Raw genomic sequence first — 22,809 nt, 5'->3', positions numbered from 1 at the left:
GACTTCCACAGCTTCTGACGTTGACTAAGATTGTCCTCCAATTATCCCTCTACTTCTTCTTTCACCTGGTTTCCTTCATAACACCCTCCGTGACCTTTCTGCTGGACACGTCCTTGATGGAGGGATCCGGGTCATTACCGCCACTTTTGGTCGGCCAGCCTTCAGGGCGTTGATTTTTAAGATGGTAGCCCAGTGTTTCTGAGACGCTTCTTTTGCTGACGGGGATGCAGGGAAGTGTCACAATTAAGGCTGGACTTCTGCCCTTTGAGTCTCATTAACCTTCCTGGACTCTGCCGCGGTACACTCCCCGAAAAACCATGAGTCATTTGAATCACTGACTCATTTGAAGGTGGAATCAAAAGGTAGGCGGGTTCAAAGTATCTTTCAGGGTATTTGGAAAATGGAAATGTTTTTGTGTATTTGAATGGTAACTTAGAGGTACTCATATGAAAGTATATTTGAAAGTACCTTTAAATGTTCTTGGGTAACTTAAATGTTTTTGTTGGATGAGGATGATGAGGATGATGATGATGAGGATGAGGATGAGGATGATGAGGATGAGGATGAGGATGAGGATGATGAGGAGGATGAGGATGAGGATGAGGATGAGGATGATGATGATGATGATGAGCATTGAGGGTGATGATGAGGATGATGAACATGAGGATGAGGAGGATTATGATGAAGAGGATGATGATGATGATGAGGATGATGAGCTTGAGGATGAGGAGGATTGAGGGTGATGATGAAGAGGATGAAGATGAGGATGATGAGTTTGAGGATGAGGAGGATTGAGGGTGATGATGAAGAGGATGAGCATGAAGTGAGGATGATGGTGATGATATGATGATGAAGTGATGAGCAGTAGGAGGAAGTGATGAGGATGAGAAGGAGGATGATGGTGATGATGATGAAGTGATAATGAGGATGATGATAATCATGATCTTGATGAGGATGAGGTGAGGAGGAGGATGATGGTGAGGATGATGATGATTGGGTATTTTATAGGTACTTGGGTAACTTAAATGTTCTTGGTCTTTTTAATGTATTGTTAATAGTATTTGAGAAGTATTAAAGGTATGTGGGTTGAAAGTATCTTCTAAGGTACTTGGGAAATTAAAAGTTTATTGTGTATTTGAAAGGTGACTCATATGAAAGTATCTTTGAAAGTACTTTAAAGGTAACTTAAATGTTGTTGGTCATTTTAAAGTATTGTTAATAGTATTTGAGAAATTAATTGATGATGATGATGATACATTCTTCCCACATGGGGGAAAATGTCATTGGGTATTTTATAGGTACTTTCGGACTTTAAGTTTTTGGTCATTTTAAAGTTCTTTTATAAGTAATTTAAAGGTGACTTAAAGATACTTGCAGTATTTCAAAAAGTATCTTTAATGATATTGGGGTACCTTGAATGTGTTTTTGGTCATTTTAAAGTATATTTTAAGGAATTTAGAAAATTTAAATATTTTGGGATCATTTCCAAGTATTGTTAAAGGTACTCAATCTTTGAGAACAAAATAAGTAAACAGAAGTGTAGTAATGGAATCTAATAAAGGAATGGAAGACAGATACAAATATAACAGATCAGGGGCCAAGTTTATTTATACAGCCATCTTGAGTCCAGATGAAAACTACAGAATTTTCATGCATAATGTATTATTAGTCAACTGTATATGTTATTTTTGTCCGTTTTTCTCATCTTCAAAAATATTTAAGAATATTGAAAAACATTGACAAAATGTTTATATACAAAATAATAACACAATAAACTGGCATCTTTTCTTAATGACATAATTATACTAGATCGATGTCTTTAAATCTTTCTGCTACAAATGTCAATTTAGTTGGATGTGTTGAAACATGACATGTCATTTAAGATGAACGTAGACACTATTTAAATGTGAAATTGAGCTGCTGGGAACTTATCATTATGATAAAAGTCCTCAGGAATGTGGTCGACATTATTATAGAAAACATATTTGACAAGATGCCAAATGAAACCGGTTTAGGTTTTGTTAAGACAGTGCATTCAATACAGAGGGTATGAATTTTGCAAATTTACTAAAAAAGTAAAACTGATATATCACATGGTAATAAGTATTCAGAACCCTTGCTCAGTATTGAGTAGAAGCACCTTTATGATCTAGTACTGCCATGACTCTTCTTGGGAATAATGGAACAAGTTTTCCACACCTGTATTTGGAGATCCTCTGCCATTCTTCCTGGCAGAACCTCTCCAGTTCTGTTAGGTTGGATGGTGAACGTTGATGAACAGACATTTTCAAGTCTCTCCAGAGATGCTTGACTGGGTTTAGGTCAGGGCTCTGGCTGGTCCATTCAAGAATGGTCACAGAGTTGTTCCGAAGCCACTTCTTAGTTATTTTAGCTGTGTTTGCTTAATGTCATTGTCTTGTTGGAAGGTGAACCTTCAGCCCAGTCTGAGGTTTTGAGCACTCTGGAGAAGGTTATTATTATGGATTATGGAGGCCACTGTGCTCTTAGGAACCTTGATCGCTGCATCGACCTCATGATTCTTATTTGCTCTGACATGCATTGTGAGCTGTACGGTCTTATATAGACAGGTGTGTTTCCTAATAAAGTCCGATCAGTTTAATGAAACACAGCAGGACTCAAATGAAGGAGTAGAACCATCTCAAGGAGGATCAGAAGAAATGAACAACACACGAGTTAAACATGAGTCACAGCAAAGGGTCTGAATACTTATGACCATGTGATATTTCCATTTCCGTCAAGATGGGGTGCTGAGTGTACATTAATGGGGAAAAAATTAACTTAAATTGTTCTAGCGAATGGCTGCAATGAAACAAAGAGTGAAAATTCAAAAGTAACCCACTGTATATGGATATGCAGTTGCTTTGTCTCGGCTGGTGGTAAAAAATAATGATAGGACGAAACACGAGTCAGGACTTGAAACCGGTGCATTGTTAATAGCTTCTAATTAATCACAGGTTTCCTGCAGTTTATTGGCTGCTGCTGATTTATCCTGCAGGCAGGTGGAACTCTGCTCACTCCCAGGTACCAGCGAGGGAGGGAGGGCCGACTCTGCTACATGCTGAGGCTTCTCTTCTTCTTCTTCTTCCCTCGCGCCAGTCTGAGGGCAGTCGCCATAACAAATAGAGGAAGACTGGAATCATTCCGTCTTTGTGCTACGCCTCATGTGCATGCCGTGTTAACAACACGCATAGCAGGCATTTCTTTCGTTTTCTTGTGCTTATCCGGGTTCGGGTCGCTGGGGCAGCAGCTTCAGCAGGGAGGCCCTATTCTGTAAATAAGTCATTAAAAAAATAAATTAATTGACTCTACATAGTCACAGAAGGATGGGGAGTCACAGAAAACAAGGTCAATGGGCCACTTTCTAATAAGGTCCGCCAATTGAGCCGCTAAAGGATCAGCCAGCTGTCAATCAAAACAGCTGGTGTTCGGAGGATCAAGTCATCAAAGTGAAGTCAGATAATGACAAAAATATACATGTTAATTGGGTTTTTTTTAGTCTCTAAAACTTTTGTCTTGATGGTGAAAAGTGTCAACACTCCTGGTCCGTAGCTTCATCTCATTTGTATTTAAAACCATCTCTACATGTGTGTCATAACAGAGGGAAGATTGTCGTGCAGCGCCGAAATTACACTTGACGCTCTGCTCTGCTGCTGCTAGCATCCCATTACCTGCAGATAACCACACTTGAATAGTTAATGCAGCTGTGGGGCGCCCTCTGCATCACAAACGGGCCAATCTGTCTCACCCGGGTCCCCCGTGGGCGGCAGCAGCCTCGTCCGCTGTCAGCAACTCTAATCATTCATCGATAGGCAGCCATTTGACACCGGCTGGCACGGGACACACGACACTGGCTTGTGGTCACAGCCAGGGACGGGGGGACGTCCTGGTGGGAGCTGAGGCGAGCATCTGATATTTTGCTCCAGACACCGGGTGGGACTTCCCACGTGCAACAGCTGGAGAGTGGGGTTCCAGCTGCGCCGTGAGGGGCCTTGTTTGAAGAAGGAACGAGACATTTCTTCGTGAAGAACAAGCGTTTTCATCATACATCTTCATATAAAGACATTTGTCCACTAGTTGACAGGTTTATTTGGTTGAGTAAACTTGACTGAAATGAGCGTCTTGACGTGGAGCTTTAGAGAAAATCTTCTTTCAAAACAAAACACCTTTAAGACAGTATTAAGCAATAGAACAGAAATGATAAATAATCTTTCTTTCTGATCAGCCTTATGTACCTGTTTGCCAGTAGACATAAATTCAATAGTGACATTTGGGAAAATGTGTTTGAAAGAATGTCATTTTGAATGAAGGTGCTATAAAAAATAATATAATAAAAATACTAAAAAGTCTCATCTTTCACTACGATGATGGTGGCAGCAACTTCCCCGAGGAATTCCCCGGTCAGATGTCGTTGACTAGCGACAGCTTGTGACCATCAGTGAGGGTCATATTTATATATATTATATATTGTAACATAAATTATATCTTTAACAAAAACTTTTTTTAATTTCAGTAACTGTTGGAAGTTTTAAAAGTGTTTTATTGGAATTCAAATGATCATGGAAGTTAACCTGATCACAAACGCGGTGCATCTTAATTTTTAAGTATACTGTCTGAATGTTAAATGTTTGAATGTAATATTTAATTGATTTATATTTATATATAATAGGGTTAGGGTTATATTTATGTTATTAAACTATTCGAAGAAAAACAGAAAAAACTAATTCCAATCTTTCAATTTTTGAAAGCCATGATTAAAACAAAAACAATTCAATGCATTAAAAAAAAAAACGCAGAATTACAACATATAACATTCAGTGTTATGAAATGTAAAAATTCAACCATTCAATATTCTGGTGGCACTGATATATTCCATACACATTAATCACTGATTATTTATTTACCAAAATGAACAAATAAGTTTGAGGTGTGTGACACTTTTTTATAGTCTTATAGTTATTCTATAGTCGATAAATCCTTTGTGAAGGTAACTAATGGAGAAATGAAAAGAGTAAATAATCATATTTGTTATCAGATCATGTTGATCTCGGTGGAAAGTGAGTGAGATGAGACGAGATGCTCATCTCATGGGGCTGCACATAACAGGGCGACGAACCAGGCGCGTTTTTTTGAGATCAACTGGAAGCAGCCGCAGATAAAGATAAAGAGATTGAGAATAAAGGCCAAAACTCCATTACAAAGGTCACTTTTTTTCAGCTTGTGAACATACATTCACCTGTCAAAGTAGAATAACTCAGTTTTTTATATATTTCTGTCAGATTAGGTTACCTGGTGTGGGTTGATTATTGAAAAATGATCACCTCCAGTAATGTTGGTCCTTCCTGTCTTGTGATGGATAGTTGAGTTGAGGAGAGAACCAGTGATGGATGTGTCGCGGTGTAAGACTACCATCTACTGGACACTTCATCACGAGCGCTTGTTGCCTGGAGACGGTTTAAAAGGTATTCAACACATGATTTATAATCCAAATAACTGCGATATTTTTTGGAAGTTGATTGACACATTTAGAAACATATTGTTATATTATAAAAACTATTATTTGATACTTTCTATCCGGGAAATTGGGGATCGCCTCTTAATCTACATGCCATGCGCTATGTGGTCACTAGATGGTGCCATTTCACTGGGTTTATATTTAATTTATATTCGTAAAAGAGTTTCACCTTGTTTCGATCATTTTCATGAATTTAATTTCACCATTTATTGGTAGAAATCTCTTCAGCTGCCGTTATTTTTAAATGTCGCCCATTTGATCATCTAAGCGGATGATGAATTACATAATTTTGTTCCGTGTTGGTTCAACCTCTTCATTCATAAAATTAAGTAATTTATATTATTATTATTATTATTATATTATAAGTATTAACAGCAACGAAAATTCATCATTATTATTTTATTTTAGCTTTGTAGGTCTTGTTTTCCTTCTTTTGTAGGTCAACATATTCTGTTACAAAAGCTTATAATGGTTTTTGTTGAAATAGTTTCACTCATATGTATAATCTGATTAAAATATGATTAAAATTTACCAGTAATGATTTTAAAATCTCCTGTAGTTTTGTGCATTAAGATAGCTGTTTGTTTATGATGCTAATGCTAATTGCAGTTGTGTTTTATCCATACATCTGTTGCATAGGACAGGGTGTTGACATCTCTCTATTCAATACTATATTTATTTTTTTCATGGTAAAAAAAAAACCTTGGTTGTTTTTTCGTTAATCTGGCCAACCACGGATGTCACCATGCAATATTAACCAATCTGAGACAACGGCTTTCAAATTGAAAGCATTGAATCAGCTGCTTCTTCTGTGTAAACCCTTTAATATCACAGTCAAACCGTAAACTGTTTGAAATTCACATTTGTTTTTTTTATTTATTTACATTGTTTATTACTAATTATTTTGTGCAATAGCTATTGGTGTTTTCAAACTAATTTAGATTTTCAGATCGTTTAAAATAAAAGTTTAATTACTATAATATTTTAGTTGTGATTCAAATATGGAACTGTCAAAGAAGATCTGGACTACTATCCCACAATATTTCATCATTTGAAAAAAGTTTCTAAAAAAAAAAAAAGAAAAGACGACTAAAACATAATACTTCTGCTGTTAATCATATTTTGAAATCTGCAAAAGTTTAGACTACTATTCCACAAAATATTATTACATTTGAATGTAGACTGTTGGAGAAATTAATCATTTAACCATAATATTTTAACCCTCTCAGTCATGTGTCAAAGTTCACAAGTTTATGAGGCTATAGGAGGCATGTAGGTGACGACATTCTTCTTATTAATTGTATTCTGATAATCAACAATAAAAGACTAAATTTTATTTCTTTTGGCCCAGCGCGTCATGTCACTCAAATCTCACTCGTCATTTTCTAAAAACTTTACATTAGCTAAAGTCAACTGTTGCAAACTGATTTATGCTAATAACACGCTATGCTTCAGTCCATTAAAAAGTATTTTTTAGCGTAAGTTGTACAAAACCATCTTCCTTTCAAAAGGTGCATAAGGGAACTGCTCTCTCAGCTGAAACTGGATAAAATAGGAAACAGACTGGATGGAATACCTTAGAAGTGCGTGGGGTGTGTGCGTGTACGTGTGTGCGTGTGTGTAATTGTATTGTATTTGTCAATATATCTTGATTCTTTCCCTGCTGTCAATAAAAATGCCAAAATCTAAAAAAAAAAGATATTTTAATATAAGATAATAAGATAATTTCTTCTTGAGGAACATCTCACAGCAGCTTCCATCTTGTGGCAACCTGTGTCTTTTCTGTATGGACAGGAGTTTGTATCTTATCCTGTCATGGGTTTACCCCGGGCACTCCAGTTTCCTCCCACAATTGATTGTGAACTCTACATTGTCCGTAGGTGTGAGTGTATAAATGCTTGTGTGTCTCTGTGTGTGTTCTGCAACAGACCTGTGACCTGCTCAGGGTGTCCCCCGTCTCTCGCCCTAAATAGCTGAGATAAGCTCTGGCACCCCTCGATCCTAATAAGGCCGAAAATGAATGAATGAAGCTCCTCCAGCTCTCGTGAGATGATAGAAATAATACGCCGGAGCTGTAATAATAGAGAAGGAGCGATCGGCATGTGGAAGTGGACGTTGCCAGCTCTTAAACGTTTCAAACGCTTGAGTCACTGTGACTGATTCACCGGCTTGATGTCTTTCCAGGGACTCCAGGATGTGGACGTGAAAGTACCGAAACAACGAAAAGAGTGGAGCGATGAGTCAGCGGCGGAGGAGAAAATACTCTTGATTAATCTCAGTGTGTTTCAGATAAATACAAGCTGTGTTCTTTAAACAGGCTGCACGCGCCGCTTCCTGTGTTAGTGTGACTCAGATATTGCTCATGAGCGCCCGTGAATCAGACGCCCGGGCCCCACCCCCGCCCACTAACCTCCTTCCGCCCCCTCTCCCAAGCATAAAAGACACCCACCCACCGCCTCGCTCTTCCCCCCCGCCCACGCCGGCACTCAAATTCCCCCTCGTCCAATGCCGTGGTTCCATCTCAACTGCTCTTTCTTATCCCCCGCTCCCCATTGGACGACAGGCGGTGTGTGAGTGAGTCATGTCCAGGCTCATCCAGGGCCAACAGAAGCAAAAAGGGGGAAACCCAGGCCCGGGCAGGAATCGGATGTTTTGTCCACATCTGTTCGACGGTTTGGCTGCAACAGTCTTGCGGTTTGCACAGCAGCTAAAAATGGATTGTTAGAACGGGCCTGGTGGAAGGCCCGGCGACCCATGAACCTCTAGTCCCGGGGAAATAGTCGGAAGAAAATAGGTGGGGGAGGATGGGCGAACATACCAATATGGCCAAGACCCCCCTGCCCCCCTCTCTTTCTCCATCCCCCCTTTCTTCCTCTTCCAATGGTTAATAAGATTCTGCCTGCCATGATCTGTGACAGAGTTCATAGCTCAAGGGCTGTTTGCACCTTTTTTTTCTCTGGGGAATCTAACATGGTTACCATGTCACACATGGAGCTTTGTCTGGAGACCGAGTGTCCGTGCGCTGCAAAGATGGACGCTTTAAACACAGGAAGACAGATCAGATCGTGATCAGAGTGGACTTGTGGTGCTTCCTACTCTTGAGCAGTGTACTGAAACATGCATTCTATTATGACATATCCGAGAATATAAAAAAACATGTAAAGTTTAGCTCTAAATATGACAATTTGAGGGAACTATTTCATTAGAAACTAAATTACCACTGTGTCCTCTGATCAAGGTAATGATGCAAACTATGATGTATTTTTTTCTCCCTCCATTTTCAAATGGTAGATTTGACCCCCCGGAACAGAGGCCGGGTGTCGAGTGGAAGATGGAACACGGTTCATCTGCTGCGGTGACAACCCGGAAGAACGCTTAAAGAAGAGGAAGCAGCAGTTTGTCTACGGTTGTTTTAAAAAAAAGCGTAATAATAAATGAGGAGACGCATCTGCTCAATCATCAAATGTTGCAACAATGCATTTGCAATTTAATGAGGAAATAATGTAATGAATGCTTGTTTAAATAGCAAAATTGCATTAACCATTCCCCACACTGGTCTCCAGGTGGTGCCAGTGGCTGATTAGGGTTGGGGGGGGCATAAAACACACACACACACACAAAGGACCTATTTCCTTGTCTCCATCCACATTTGGCGGGTCGGCAGAGATGTGTGAAGGGTGGGGGATGGGGCCGGGGTAGTTGGGGAAGATAGAGAGGAAGGAAGTGAATGGAGTAAGAAACCAGGGAATGGGGAGGAGGGGGGGGCGCACATGCTGAGCAGAACATTGGACTCATTGAGAAAAAAAAAAACGATGCCATGTTCAATGTGGCGCTTGCTCAAGACTCCCTGGAACATGGCGGTGACTTCAGCGAATAATGTGCGATAGGTGTCGAGGCCAAAACACAAAAAAACCCAAACGGTCCATCTGGAGGAGGGGCCATTAACTCCAGATGGGACGGTCATTTACATTAGAAGCTCAAAGTGTGAAAGCAGGAGCAGTAGGTGGTTTGATTAGTCGTCCTGGTCCTCACCACGCCCGGGACTGACCTTCAAATGCAAAACAAGCATGAAAGAAGCAGTGATTTCGACTCTCAGACTGTTGAGCGGCCAAGACTCCAAACAACAGCCATGTTTGAGTCTTGATGCCGGAATAGTTGCTGCAATGGCAACACATTAGCATTGTATGGGGAGTGGGGGGTCTTACTGTCTCCACAGCTTTATTTGTATGGAGGTGTCGGTGAGGGGGAATGTGCCTGATATTCATGGACTTCACACAGTGGGGTTAAAATGAACTTAAAGTTGGGCACCACTATTTCAGGGACATTTCAAAATACATATGTGGAATATTTTCAGCCGTGACGACTTGTTGAACCGGATTTTGTCTCTAGAAGTTCAAACAGACAAAATGGTTGAAACTCAGACAAACAAGTTCTTTCTGGAATCAACTTTCTCGATCATCTCAATGATTGTTGCAGAAGGAGATTTTTGATTTTGTATCAATATTGGCATGGCTCTCATGCATTTATTTTTCAATTAGAATTTTTTTCTTAATGTGTTTACACTTAAATCATCAGAAACAATTGTGTGTTGTTATTTGATCGATCAACATCCAACAACAAAATGCTCAAGATGCCAGATGAACTCAAAAGTATAAAGTATCTCTTTTTACAATACAAAATAAAATAACGGTCAGGAAGAAAAAGACGGATCTAGGAAAAAGTTTCAAATGAAGAGAATAAAGATTCAATTGTGACTTTAAAAAAAACATTTTAATTTCTTGCATTTTCTTCCATGACATTGAACGTTTTGTTTTTTTCCGCCGAGTTTATATAAATAAAGTGTTAACTGTTCACACAGGGTCCAAAACTTTTTGAAATGAGATATGAATGTGATATCTGTGTGTTTCTTGAACTCAAGTGTGGTCATCAATAAATAAACCACCTCTTTGTGAAAGTGAAGTTCAACCATCAGAGTAGTGAGTCAAACTCAAGGCCAACAACAAACACACACAGCTAGGTGAAGAATAATTTATTTAATAGTAATTAAAGTGAATATTTGTTTATTTTTTCAACTCACACAATTTACTTTGTTCAAGTTAAGGCCTTCCACGTGTTAAATACTGTATATACCTGTAACCTTTTTTTAATCTGATGAACCAGGTGTGAGTCGAAAAAAAAAGAAAAGGTTTGGGGTCGAGTCAGTGATCATGGAGGCAGAGAGAACTTTTATTCAAGAAGAACAGAGACTGGTATCTTCTGTATCAACGGTTAAAGAAGAGCAATACATATTTAGTTTGGTTTGCAGCTGGGTTGTGTTTAACATTTATGCATCTTTAATGTTTGATTCCCCATCACGCTCCTTTTGCATCTTTTCGTATGAATAGATTACATGAACTGGATGTGTTTGGTGACTCCTCAGCCCAGCTATGTGAAAATAAATGGGGATGTTTAACATAAGGCTGAAAGAAATCGTGCTGATGAAGCATGTTTACGCTTTTTCATGAGCATGAAACATCAATAAAGCTATTAAAAAAATGATCTCAAACGTGTCAAAATGTACCTATGAGGATGTTGTGATGTAAACTGCCCTTATGTAAACTTTTTTTTGCTTCCCCTGTCCGCCTGGAAGGTGATATTTAAACAAAGATTATTATTATTGTGAATGTGAAGCTACATTTCTTTGGTCATCGACAATTACATTCTTCTGATATTTTATTGAGTTTTGTTTTGATTGTTAAAACGCTTTTTGACCCTGGCTCTGAAAAAAAAATGTACTTACTTACTTTATTTAAACATTAATTTCAATAAATATCACTATTAAAATCCTGTATTTTGTTAGCTAGCATTCTGAGGCCCAATTGAGCATCCTGCATCACTTCCTCTTTTTAAAGATACAACAAATTATCTTTAATAAAACATTGAAAATGAAAAATATATATATATTAAATTGATTGAATTTGTCCAATAAAAATGATTCTATATGTGTAATCTGATGTCTTATTTAAATAAAGTTTGAATGAGAAGTTCTTAGAAGGGTCTAGATAGGTCTTGAACTTGTAAACAATCCAAGCGGTTTTGACAAAGAACAACAATTAAAAAAAAAAAAAAAAAAAAAAAAAAAACGGACTCAAAGTAAAACTTTTCCCTGGGTTCGTGGTCGGATGAGGAGAAAAAAAGGGATCCTTGGATGGGAGGAGGGTCTATCTTCTCTTACTGTTGGTGGCCCATTTATTCTAGCCCCGCCCACCAGTGTTCGGCTCCCGTGAGGGCGGCTCTTTAAATTGCCCACAAACTCTTCTGGCTGGCGCCTTTTTTCCTTCATCCAACGAGGACAAGACGCACATGGTCCGACATTGAAGCCAATCTCTCAAACGAACGGTACGTAAAAAAAGGTGGATTTCGAGTGTATACAGTGTTGGTGTGTGTGTGTGTGTGTGTGCTTTTAAAGGGGCGGGATGTAGCCACACGAATAAAATCTGTAGTCGGTGTGTGAGGTGGATCACCCGGTGTAAGAGGCTCGAGGAAAATAAAAAAAATTACATTATTGTAGAGGCTGGTAAGTGGGGATCCCGTGTTTGGTTTTGTGCATGTTTTTTTTTTTTAAGCGCGTGAGCTTCGACGCGAGGCGGCGGCGCGCGTTAATGTAAAGCCGTCTATTGTTGCGTTAGCTCTGCAGATAACGGCGGGAACCAGCGACCTTGTCCTCGTGGTTGGCGCCTTTTGTTGGAAAAAAAATGCAATAAATCTGTTTATTATTTAATCGATCAAGCGATACATTTTTATTTTATATCGATCGGTGAATTGTAGGCTCCAGCGTGCAGACGCTACTGCCGCACGAACAGGCCTGATAAGCGGCCACAACAATCGGCGAGAGGCCTGCGGTTTCTGGCTGGTACGTGAACGCATCGCAGGGTTCAACGGGTTCTTTTGGGCGGCTTTGTGTGGCCTATCCCCGTGAAGCGAAACCACTGATCAGTTTGATTTAAATCCCCTGGTTGTACCAGCGACGCTGGACAGAAATAGACCCGGGAAATTAGCGCGGATTAAACGGGTTACCGGTGCGAGGCGTTCACGGTCATTTTTTTTTTGATGTGCGGTTTTGCGGGTGTTGGCCGGTGTGACCTCGAGCCACGGACTGACTTTGCTGAAAATTCATTCACCAGGTTCTGATAGAGAAGGAAACATGAGCGACAAGGGGACAGTCTCGCCGAAGGAGAAGGAGGCTCCAGAGAAGAGGGGGCGTGGAAGACCCCGCAAGCAGCCGGCCCAGGTGAAGACCACAGACGTAAGTAATTCCGCGTTTGACCTACAGATGGCAGTATGTTGTACCACGTTTGCATTAACACTAATGTGTAAGTCAACAACTAATTTTTTTAAACATCTTATGCGAGTAATCGGGGCTTCTTCTTGGCCTTGTGTCATGTGACCTCACCTGTCAGGTGTGCACTCACTATCGTGTGTGTGTGAACCGAGCGGCGGCTGTAAACAAGCCAGAATTTGCAACACGAGCTGTTTGCAGCGTGATGTAATGCCACACGAACGAGCGTCTGACATTGACGGCCTACACCTGTTCCTCTTTGAAGGGCCCCGAACTTCAACATCAACCAGCTGTACCTGCCCCGTGTCGAGTTACTTTTGCTGGCATTTGTTTTATACTGTAATTTAACGTTTTTAATTGTGAAGTTGTAATGGGAATGTTTCTGTTTAGGAGGCAAGTGGCTCTCCCACCCCCAAAAGGTCCAGGGGGCGACCAAAGGGAAGCAAAAACAGGGGATCCGCCAAGGCCAAGGTAAATCAAATGAAAATTTGACTGAGACATGTCTTTTTATACATCGATCATACCCCCCAAACCAGTTTCCTATTGCTGATTTTTCTCTTAAACAGTGCTGAAAGTGTACTTCCTGTCACATGCACAGTGTGCTGCAGGTGCAGATGCTGTTGCCAAGCTGACACGAGGCAACCCCCTGACACCCCCCCCCTCCCCACCACCTAGCCACTGCACAGTCCTAGTTCTACTCTTCTGCCTGTCGTCTCCATGGCAACAGTTTTTTTTTTCTGTCTCTTCCTCTCTGAACCCACCAACTCCCCACTGCTCTCATTGTCTTTTCTAAGAATCGAAAAGATGGGGTGGGGGGTAGAGGGGGGGGATAAAGCACGCATCTATGCATGTTATAGTTTTATGCTGCAGAGGGTTTTCTGTCTCTCGCTTCCACCAGCTGTCTCTGAGCCTCAGACCAGGTGGTCAGCGAACTTGAGCGCCCTGTGTGCAGTTTCTGCCGGCCTCCTAGATAATGGCCAATGAACTCAATGCCCTCATCCAGCCACCTCTTTGTAAGGACACTGACGCCACCTGCAGGCAGATTGTTGATAACATTGTTTACGGTGCATGACAAACTACCGACTGCTGGTTATAACGTCGTCTCTTCCGCACAGGCCAAGTCGGAGGCACCCACTGCAGGAAAGCGCAGAGGAAGACCCAAGAAGGAGGTAAGAGAATACATTTTTTTTAATATAAATTAGAATCTGCCGTCACTAAAAAAAAGTATATGGTGCAATCTGTGATCAAACTATTTCTATTTTTCGCCAATTTTTTTTTTTTAAATGTTAAAATATTGATCACTTATTATTTAAAAACTGTAATTTAACTAAATTGTGCACTTGTAAATTCATACTATATGCATTTTTTTATGCAATTTTTCTCATTTAGTTATCCAGTATCTTTCTTGAATTGCATTGGAATTGCATTGGAGAGGTTGAAAAAAGCAAAATGTGGTTTTCTGGAAGTTAAGGAATGTTCCCAATGCTGTGCTCTGGGTTAGTCATAGAGGAATGACCTAACGTTACCCTCTTCAGCTGTGTAATTTTCTGAATGAACTGGTTTGTATAAGCAGAACCCGGGCAGTGACTCACTGTCTTATTTAAAGATCTGACATGAATCAAGAGCCGCCGATGGCTAACCACTCGACCTGTCTTGCAGGAGAAGGAGGAAAAGCCTTCACAGGAATCATCTGGCGAGGAGGAAGAAGAAGAAGAGGAAGAGGAGGAGGAACAGTAACCCACTGCGCATGCTACCTCACTCGACGTACTGACTTACTGTTAACCAGAACTGGGCCTCATCTCGGACATCAGTGCCACTTGACCACTGTTCACGACTAAGCCCCTCTGTCCAAGGGGGAGGCGACATATTCAAATATAAACCTTGCAACAGCACTGGATAGAACAATGGACAATGCTCAAGCATAGATCTATGATTTACTCGAAAGGTGTTGACCCCTTTTTCTCTCCATGTCATTGTCACGTCTTTTCTACTGGACTAAATCAAACTTCTAGGGGCCTGGAGTTTATCCCACCTAACGCTGGTTTGTAGGTCATTTCCTCTGCTAATTTTTTTTTTTTTTTTTTTTTTTGTATCTGCACCTAAGATGGTAGGGAATAGTTATCTCCATGTTTTGTACTGGACAAGGGTGAATTTTACCTATACTTTCAATCTGTGTGAAGTTGTTGACCTATCCCCGCGTTGTGTTTTTAGATGGAGTTGAGCTTCAGCTATGATGAGAATAGGTAACTGGTGGTAGATGTGTGTATTTTTTTTTTTTTTTTTTCTCCCCAACCTCCAGTCTGCTTGACCACATCCTCCTTCATGTAGAGCAGATTTTCACCGTGCCCCCCTGCACCCTCCCCCTGTAGAAGGTTTAGATGTAGTCCCGCCTCTCCCTCCTCAGTAGGAAGTGTCTCACTAGAAATCTGGTCGATCTTGCTGTCTTTTGGTTCTCTGGGTTTACATACTTTTAAAAGTTGTGTCATGTAAACATTTTTGGTATAGTGTGGTTTTTATTTTTGTAAGGATGTAGGCAGAGCGCATCTGTGTCATTCAGGGAGCTTTTTTTTCAATCTTCACAAGTGTAGTTTTTCCCAAGTTGTCGCGCTCTCAACCGTCGGTCGCTGGCGAGACCCTCCGTGGCTGCGTTCATCATCGACTCAACCCTCGCTCTGTCCTTGTTGTGATATACTTTTAAGTCTTGGAAAGTGTTTTTGCTGCCTGTTACATGAACTAGTTGTGTGTTTGAAAGTGTCAGGGAATCCTAATTCACGGTCCTGGTTTTTTTTTTTTTTCCATGCACACCTAAGCTGCTACAACCTCAGTTACAGAACCCGGAATACTGCAAACGGGCATTACAAAGCCTGTGATTTCATACCTCACCCGGTCCCCCTCCTCCCCGTGGCCATTTATTTCCATGAAATATCTAAACTGTTTTTTCTTGTTTGACGATGGACTGATTTCCACATGCTTATGGCGAGTTTAACATCAACCGCCAATCAGAGGAAGGTTGTATCGAAGCGCGTCAGGGAGACCTGTCGGCTAGACTGGTAGACCAGCAGGTGTGTTTTATTCCTTTTAAAAAAAACTCTTCTGGTGCACTGAACTGTTGGTTTGTGGACAAATGTTTGTGTGTTTGTAAAAGACTGGGTGCTTTCACATGTTTTTGTTTTTCTTCAAACTGTTGGCAGCCCTTTGCCACGCTAGTATAACAGTGAGTTTCAGGTTCATTTACATCTGAATCCAATCATTTCTATACTGTAAACTCATGATGATGGGATCATTCTTTTTAATGTACACCGTATATAAATGTACAACGTCTATATTTCTATGGTGCCCTACAACGATTTGTATCAGAATTGAAATGGTCAATAAAGAGAATTTTTCTTTGTCAAACCGGCATTTTCTTGGTCACATTCAATTTTTCCTTTTTGTTGAAGTTGCTTCACAAAGTTTGTACTGTTACTGGCAAAGACCCTCATTGCATACACACTTCAGATTTTATTATTGTGAACTATAGAAGTATTACATTTTGGCATCTGTATTAGATAAACCCTAGACTCAAATGTTACAAAATATTTTTTTTAACTAAGTCACACGACAATGTCTATACAGTATACAAAACCAAGAATTTACTGATTGGGATGTATTTTCTTAAGGTTGGGATTTCTGTTTGTCCTCTGTGAAGCTCTGACTAGTTTACATTGATCTCTATCCTTGTTTATAGAGAAGACTGTCTCCAACTTTGACCTGATTTATTATTTGCTTCAGCTCTTCATTGCATTTGACACTTGCTCATTTGAATACCTTATACAATCTCTCATTTAAAAAAAAAAAGTTTTCTTGCTGTTCTTAGAGTGCCATCTTTAAATGTATTTTTTTTATTTTTTTTAGTTAAGCGTCTCTTGTAAAGCACCTTGACTCCTGTGAGTCTGAGAGGTCTTGCATAAAGATTATAGGTCAGGATATGGATATTTAGATTTTAGCCAACGTAAGATGAATCTGAATCTGGGCCTTGATTGACACAAACAGACTATACCTCCAGATACCTTGGGGTCCAACTTTTTACCACCACAGGGTTGGGTCATCAAAGAGCTTGGAGTTTAAAGTAATAAGTAAGCGAAAAACAGTTGAGTATTAAATAAAGTTTATTTTTTTCAATACTTCTTTCACAGCAGAACAATGAGTCAAATAGAAGCATCTTCATTGTATGAACTAATGACTCATTAAGAAAATATAAAAAAAAACAACTTGAAAATCTGGATCTTTGTTTTTGCATTAAAAAAGCTGTCACATCTGTAGGAGGCCAAAAAAAACATCTACAGCGGTTCAAAATGTCAAGTGCATGTGGCTTACAAACATGAATTTAAGGGCAAAAAGCAGCCTTTTGTGGTATAAAGGAACCTTCTGTAGCTTAAGCTGCTGCCCTGTCTTGTTGACGGGACATACTTGAGGAACAAGTCATCGTAGATTCCGGGGGTGTACGGATAATTTTCAGATCGGACTTTTCATGCCACGGGCAGGAGTCATCGTTTTTTGGCTTTACTTAACACAAGTGGAGCAGATAGTGGGCGTGTTGTTCCGCTCTAGTAGGTGAGGAGTTCAATTCAGATTTGAAGCAGTGATCATGCACGTGAATGAATGCAACACAGGGGAAATTAAAGATAAAATCTACAGTAAAACCAATTGTGAGTGCACAGCATCGACACCTCAACCTCTTTGTAAACCCATGTGTACCGTGAGCTGCCCAAGATAATCGTAAATCAACTTTTTCACTACTTAAATTATTAACTTATTGTTTTCACACACCAGTGGCGAACAAATAAATAACAATAAATACGTTTGTTGGGCATAGCTGAAAATATAACGTTCAAATATGAAGCTTAATAAATCCAGTGAACTGCATCGTTTCTCTCCCACAGCCAGGAGTTGTCACGCATTTACGTCTTTGGTCAGAAGAGGGCGCCTCTGTTGATATCCTTTGGCCCAACCTTGAACGGTCTGAGGACAGAAAAGGAACATAAGATTTTACATCTGCGAAGTGTATGAATTTACTATGTTTAAAAACAATGTATCTTGAATTACCCATTTAATAGTCGACATCATGTTTTGTATGTATGCTGATTTAAATGTTATATACAGTAGGTCATGCTATAGTCTTGGGAAATAAACATCATTAATATAAATTGCGTTTTATTTCATGCCGTTTTTCATGAAATCCAGTCCAGAGATGATGACCAACATAATATTATAATTGTATGCAACCATTTGTTTTCACTATAAAGTGAGAATTATGTTCTTGTGAGTATGAATTTGAAGACGATGCATTGTTGCAGAACACTGCCCTCTAGCGATCGCATCGACATTACAGCGAGTTTTATAACGATAGAGGGATTTTCTATTTTACAGTTTAGAATTAGAAAGTGAAAATGATGTGACACTAAGGTCATCATGTACCCTTGTGTCCTCCTCTCTCCACAGTATCTCTTGTTCAACTTCATTAAGCTCCTCTGACGGGTCATATGTGTAAATAGGCAGCAGTTGATGGCGCAGTCTGTCAATCCTAAAAGAGAAAGAAGGATTAAAAAAAAAGCGTTCGGGTGAGTAAAGTGGTCCATTTTTGACGTTTTAAAAATATTACCTCCTTCTTTTGCGAATGTACATTACCTGGAACACAAAAGGGAGCAGTTATCTTCATGAGCCATCCATGGTCTTATCATAACAAGCATTGTCTTTACTATAACCTTGTCAAAGCACGACCCGTCAAATGTTTTGCCCATACATTTATTTATATATAAATTATCCACAAGATCATGTTTAACATATAATCATACATACACAATAAAAAATACACAGTGTCTGTCGTTTAACTATGGTTGAACACAAATTATTCTGTTGATTTCCCATAGCTTTTTTTTCTCCAATTTTTTTCTTGAATTACCCATTTAATAATCAACATCATGTTTTGTATTTATGCTGATTTAAATGTTATATACAGTAGGTCATGCTATAGTCTTGGGGAAATAACCATCATTAATATAAATTTATTGACCAACATATTATTATAATTGTATGCAACCATTTTATTTCACTATATAAAAAAACAATTGAGATTGTCTCGGGGTCTGGGTTTTTTTGTTTATCTTTTCATCATTTTAATGGAATTACTGTATTCATTTTATCAACCAGGAGGGTTCAGGCTGTGGAGTGACCCTGAAAAACCATGAGGGTCAAAATAAGAAAATTAAAATAGAATTTTATTAACATCCCTGAAATATTAAGTTTGAGGGTTAGTTTTAATGGCTAGAAGAATCAATATGGGTCTCATTGTTTTTTAAATAAAGCTCAGGACCTCAACAAGAGGAACAGGTGTCAAGCAGGTGTGACACAATTCCAGGAAGTCAAGTCTCCTCCGAATCGCCACTTACCACAGCTGCGGCTATTCCAGCGATGGTGATGAGGAAAAATGGCACCAGCACATAACTGACCGCAACGTCTCCGTTGACCGTGGGAGGAGGTGTGGGAGGAGCGGTGGTGTTCATGGCATCTGACCAGGGAACTTCAGCAGCACACACTGGGCTCTTTCACTCCTGCAACTCCCCCCTTGTTGTCCATGCCTCATCCTGCGCGTTCATGTGACTTCCACATGGTATCAATCAGACAAACACTGAGGGAGGAAACACAACAGATGGGGGGTCAATTCGCAAAGACAAGTGAGGCTTGAAGCTGGTGTTGAACGGTTGATCCCAACCCAACAATCGATTGTAAATAAATAAACCAACTTGCTTCAGATTGACATAAAGTCACCCTTGACAGTGCAGTTCTGGTCTGAGCTTTGACGTCATCAATTTGGATCAGACATTTAGACGATTTTTTTCAATGCATTTAACGGTTTTCTTCTCTTTGGTTTCACATGAAGTGAGGATCTCGTGCACATCTACCTGCTGCCTTAGCATCACATGACCAGCTAAACTAGTAAAAAACTACCCGATGATCGGCTTTAGTTATCAACACGTGTTTACTACTCAGTCCGTCCGAGGGATCGAATGATAGTTCGTTAATATTTACCCACGTTTCAGAGCGACTTTGTGGAGGTTTGTTGTGGTCGCTGTTTGTTCCGCAAATACTGTAGCTTATCTTCCGGTATCAGCAACCACTTCCGGTTGTCACGCCTTCACAATGAAACATCACAATGTATGTATTTTTACCTCAGTAGATTTAATATTACATACTATTTTATTTATTTGATATTTTACCTCATACGTGTTTTAGATTTTAGTTTAAAGTAAGGACATGTACTTATGGTACTACTATGGTACGTTATTTATATTATTTATACTACGCAGATAATCGGAAACGACGTCACCTTTATTTGTCTAGATTAAATATAAAAGCAACAATTACGTGGCATTTATTCAATGTCCTTTAATTATTTAAATGTTTTTCCTCCGTTGTGGGTATCATTTTATTAAAACATTTCACAATGTGATTGTTTTTTACGAAAACGAGTAAAAAGAAGAACGTTTTACGCAACATATCTAGATTTATATCTTCAAATATATACAAAGGCCATCGTAAGTTTTAAACGAGAGATAGTGACGTATAACTGACATTGATGTGCATAGAATCCTAATGTTTCTCTACATTTTCATGCCACTAGATGTCAGTAAACGTCCGTATAATTAAAGGAACTCAAGATACATATGTTGCTTTAATATAAGCAAAAGCCAGTTCATTTATAGAGCGTTGAGAGTAAAAAACAAAACAAAAAAACAAGTCAGAAACAAAGACAGTAAAATATTCCTTATATTACTCTAATCAAATTACTCATTGCTCTGTTGTAATGCAGTTAATGAATATTACCTTTAAGTAAGATTACTGTTGGCTTTGTATTTGTATGGTTTAATTTTAAATTTGAAGGATATTTCCCTTATTACCTATCTTGTTTTATCAATAAAATATATTTTAAAACTAAAAATGAAGGAAAAAAGGTACATCTAAATATAACACGGGGGATTTAGGCTCTACTTACATGATCTGCAAATAAATTAACTTTTCAAAAACATACTCCAGTACAACTTACATGCGAAAGAAGCGTTTTATTTTTAGGTATAAACAATACAAATGCTGACATATTATTGATCCTATGTTAGGCTCTATGACATTGCTATGGAAATAAAGGGACTCTGCAGTCAGATTAGGTTTCCTGATGGTATTGTTGCACCAATCCATAGAGATGAGCGCTATCATAACAGCTTGTCTGTAAGTATAGAAAGAAGGACGGGAAAAAAAAAAAAAATGTTGCAATGCATTTTGTCAATTCAGAGAATTAAAACAGTTGAAAAAAGTATATAACAGAATATAAATGCTTGAAATGGTTACAAAAAAATCAGTTAATGGAATAAACAGAAGGTTTTTCAAGTAATTATGTTCTCTATAACGACAACTTCAATGTACACTCACAATTCGTTTAACTTACTATTCATTTGTATTGAAATGTAATGTAAACAAATTTTGTGTGTTCGTAATCGAAGATTTGGAAACCTTTTGCTGAAAATGATTGTTGTAATATCTTAAATTAGACTCAATCAAGTGTAGTTTGACTTGCAAATATTGTAGTTGTTTGAACTATTTAACGTTGAGAACACAAGGAGCTTGTATGAATTATAGCACTGCCTTTATTCGTAAGTGTATTGCAAATTCACAATGTTAATGCGGATTAATTAACTATATAAAATAATTGTAAATATTACAGTTAAAAATGTCTTCTTAAATGTCCACCAATTAAATTGTTAAAAATGTCCTATTTTACGACAGGAAATTATAGGATATACATATTAACTTTCTCATTTGATCAAATTTTAAAATGATATTTTGTCTGTTCAAGCGTCATTAAGGGGAATTTTCCGGTTGCCAAGGCAACACTACGTGATGGCTGATGAATGTACATTTTCTCAGAAACCGTCCCTCCTCCACCCCCTGCAGTTAAGTGGGCGTGATTGACATTAGGACGGGTCACGCCCCCCTCTCTCAATCAGCCCACCGATTGGTTAAAAAATGTGGAAGTCACGCTCGGGGCTCCTCATTAAAAAATAGCCTGTCTAATCGCTGCTTTATCACCCAAGCACACACCAAACTAGCTACTTGATAATAAATGCAAAAAAAAATGTCTGTGGTGATGTCATCCGCGCATCATCATCATCTTCATCTTCATCATCCTCTTCATCATCTTCTCCCTGCAGCCTGAGTCAAGTCGCAGGCTGGGCCGCCCCCCTCATCCTCATCCCCCCCCCGTGCTGTGGAGCTCCCCCTCGCTGTGTGCATCGTGATTCGGTGGACGCAGAGCCGTGCAGAGAACGCAGGGTCACCTTCTGTCACCGCGAAGGGGAAGCACTGAATCACTCGAGGAGCAGAGGCCGGAGCTGCTGCTGGTGCGTCTCTGGTGCGTCTCTGGTGAGTCCTGCAGGATCTGCTGAGGGATGAGACGCGGGCTTGTGTTTTCATCGTGAGCCTCGTCGTTAACCTTTCTACTGCTGCCATACTGGACCCGTGAGTCTACGGTACAGTGAATTATGCATGCGGCATTTGATGCGCTGTGTTGTTTTTATGCAACAAAATGGTGACTAAAACCAGCGGGTATTTCTGCACGGGATTTTTTAGATGAATATTCGCATCACGTCACGCGGCTTAACGTGGATGCTTGCCCTAAAGATCGTGTTTACCGAAGGTTATGTGTTTGAGTCGAGTGGGCTGAACGAGGGTTAAAGAACAGAACCACAGGATGTTGCGGATTGTTGTGGTTCGGATGTAAAGGTTGCCCGATTAAATGGACGCGGATTTCAATGAGAAGTCGCGGCTGCTGTGTTATGTAATTGGTTATCACAGCGAGAGCATCTCCATCGTCATTGTTTTTCTCCTGACAACCTGACAGCAGCACACACTTCTCACACCGTTACAT

At 39.5% G+C, this 22,809-nt stretch overlaps 3 protein-coding genes and 1 long non-coding RNA gene across 6 annotated transcripts in view; 2 read left to right on the top strand and 2 right to left on the bottom strand.

Moving 5' to 3' along the window:
- The window catches only part of LOC148059882 (uncharacterized), a 312,120-nt gene that overhangs the window by 34,215 nt on the left and 255,096 nt on the right, over nt 1–22,809 (bottom strand). The window lies entirely within an intron of this gene.
- Nucleotides 11,812–16,247, top strand: hmga1a (high mobility group AT-hook 1a). Of its 2 annotated transcripts, none has more exons than XM_087782132.1 (5): nt 11,812–11,911; nt 12,697–12,818; nt 13,242–13,322; nt 13,967–14,020; nt 14,511–16,247. In XM_087782132.1, the coding sequence occupies exons 2-5, from the start codon at nt 12,717–12,719 to the stop codon at nt 14,586–14,588; spliced, it is 315 nt and encodes a 104-aa protein (XP_087638258.1). In that variant the 5' UTR covers nt 11,812–11,911; nt 12,697–12,716; the 3' UTR covers nt 14,589–16,247. The 2 variants fall into 2 exon arrangements, with proteins under 2 accessions (XP_087638258.1, XP_087638259.1); XM_087782133.1 differs by lacking the exon at nt 11,812–11,911 and adding an exon at nt 12,011–12,089.
- smim29 (small integral membrane protein 29) lies at nt 16,982–20,053 on the bottom strand. Its single transcript, XM_087780923.1, has 5 exons — nt 19,924–20,053; nt 19,280–19,518; nt 18,493–18,518; nt 18,309–18,414; nt 16,982–17,852 (listed from the first exon to the last, which is right to left on the bottom strand). Exons 2-5 carry the CDS (start codon nt 19,391–19,393, stop codon nt 17,784–17,786), a joined length of 315 nt encoding a protein of 104 aa, XP_087637049.1. The 5' UTR covers nt 19,394–19,518; nt 19,924–20,053; the 3' UTR covers nt 16,982–17,783.
- Nucleotides 22,151–22,809, top strand: part of pacsin1a (protein kinase C and casein kinase substrate in neurons 1a) — a 28,137-nt gene continuing 27,478 nt past the window's right edge. The window contains exon 1 of one of the 2 annotated variants that reach the window (XM_087780921.1): nt 22,151–22,293. The gene's annotated coding sequence lies outside the window, so the exon portion shown is untranslated. Of the gene's footprint in view, nt 22,305–22,809 lie in introns of both variants that reach the window. The other variant, XM_087780920.1, reaches the window with a different exon arrangement.

The sequence above is a fragment of the Callionymus lyra genome, chromosome 19 (assembly GCF_982586985.1).
Source record: "Callionymus lyra chromosome 19, fCalLyr1.hap1.1, whole genome shotgun sequence".
Classification (NCBI taxonomy): Eukaryota; Metazoa; Chordata; class Actinopteri; order Syngnathiformes; family Callionymidae; genus Callionymus; species Callionymus lyra.
Note: the sequence above shows the minus strand (reverse complement) of the source record. Positions and strands in the feature narration are given on the sequence as shown.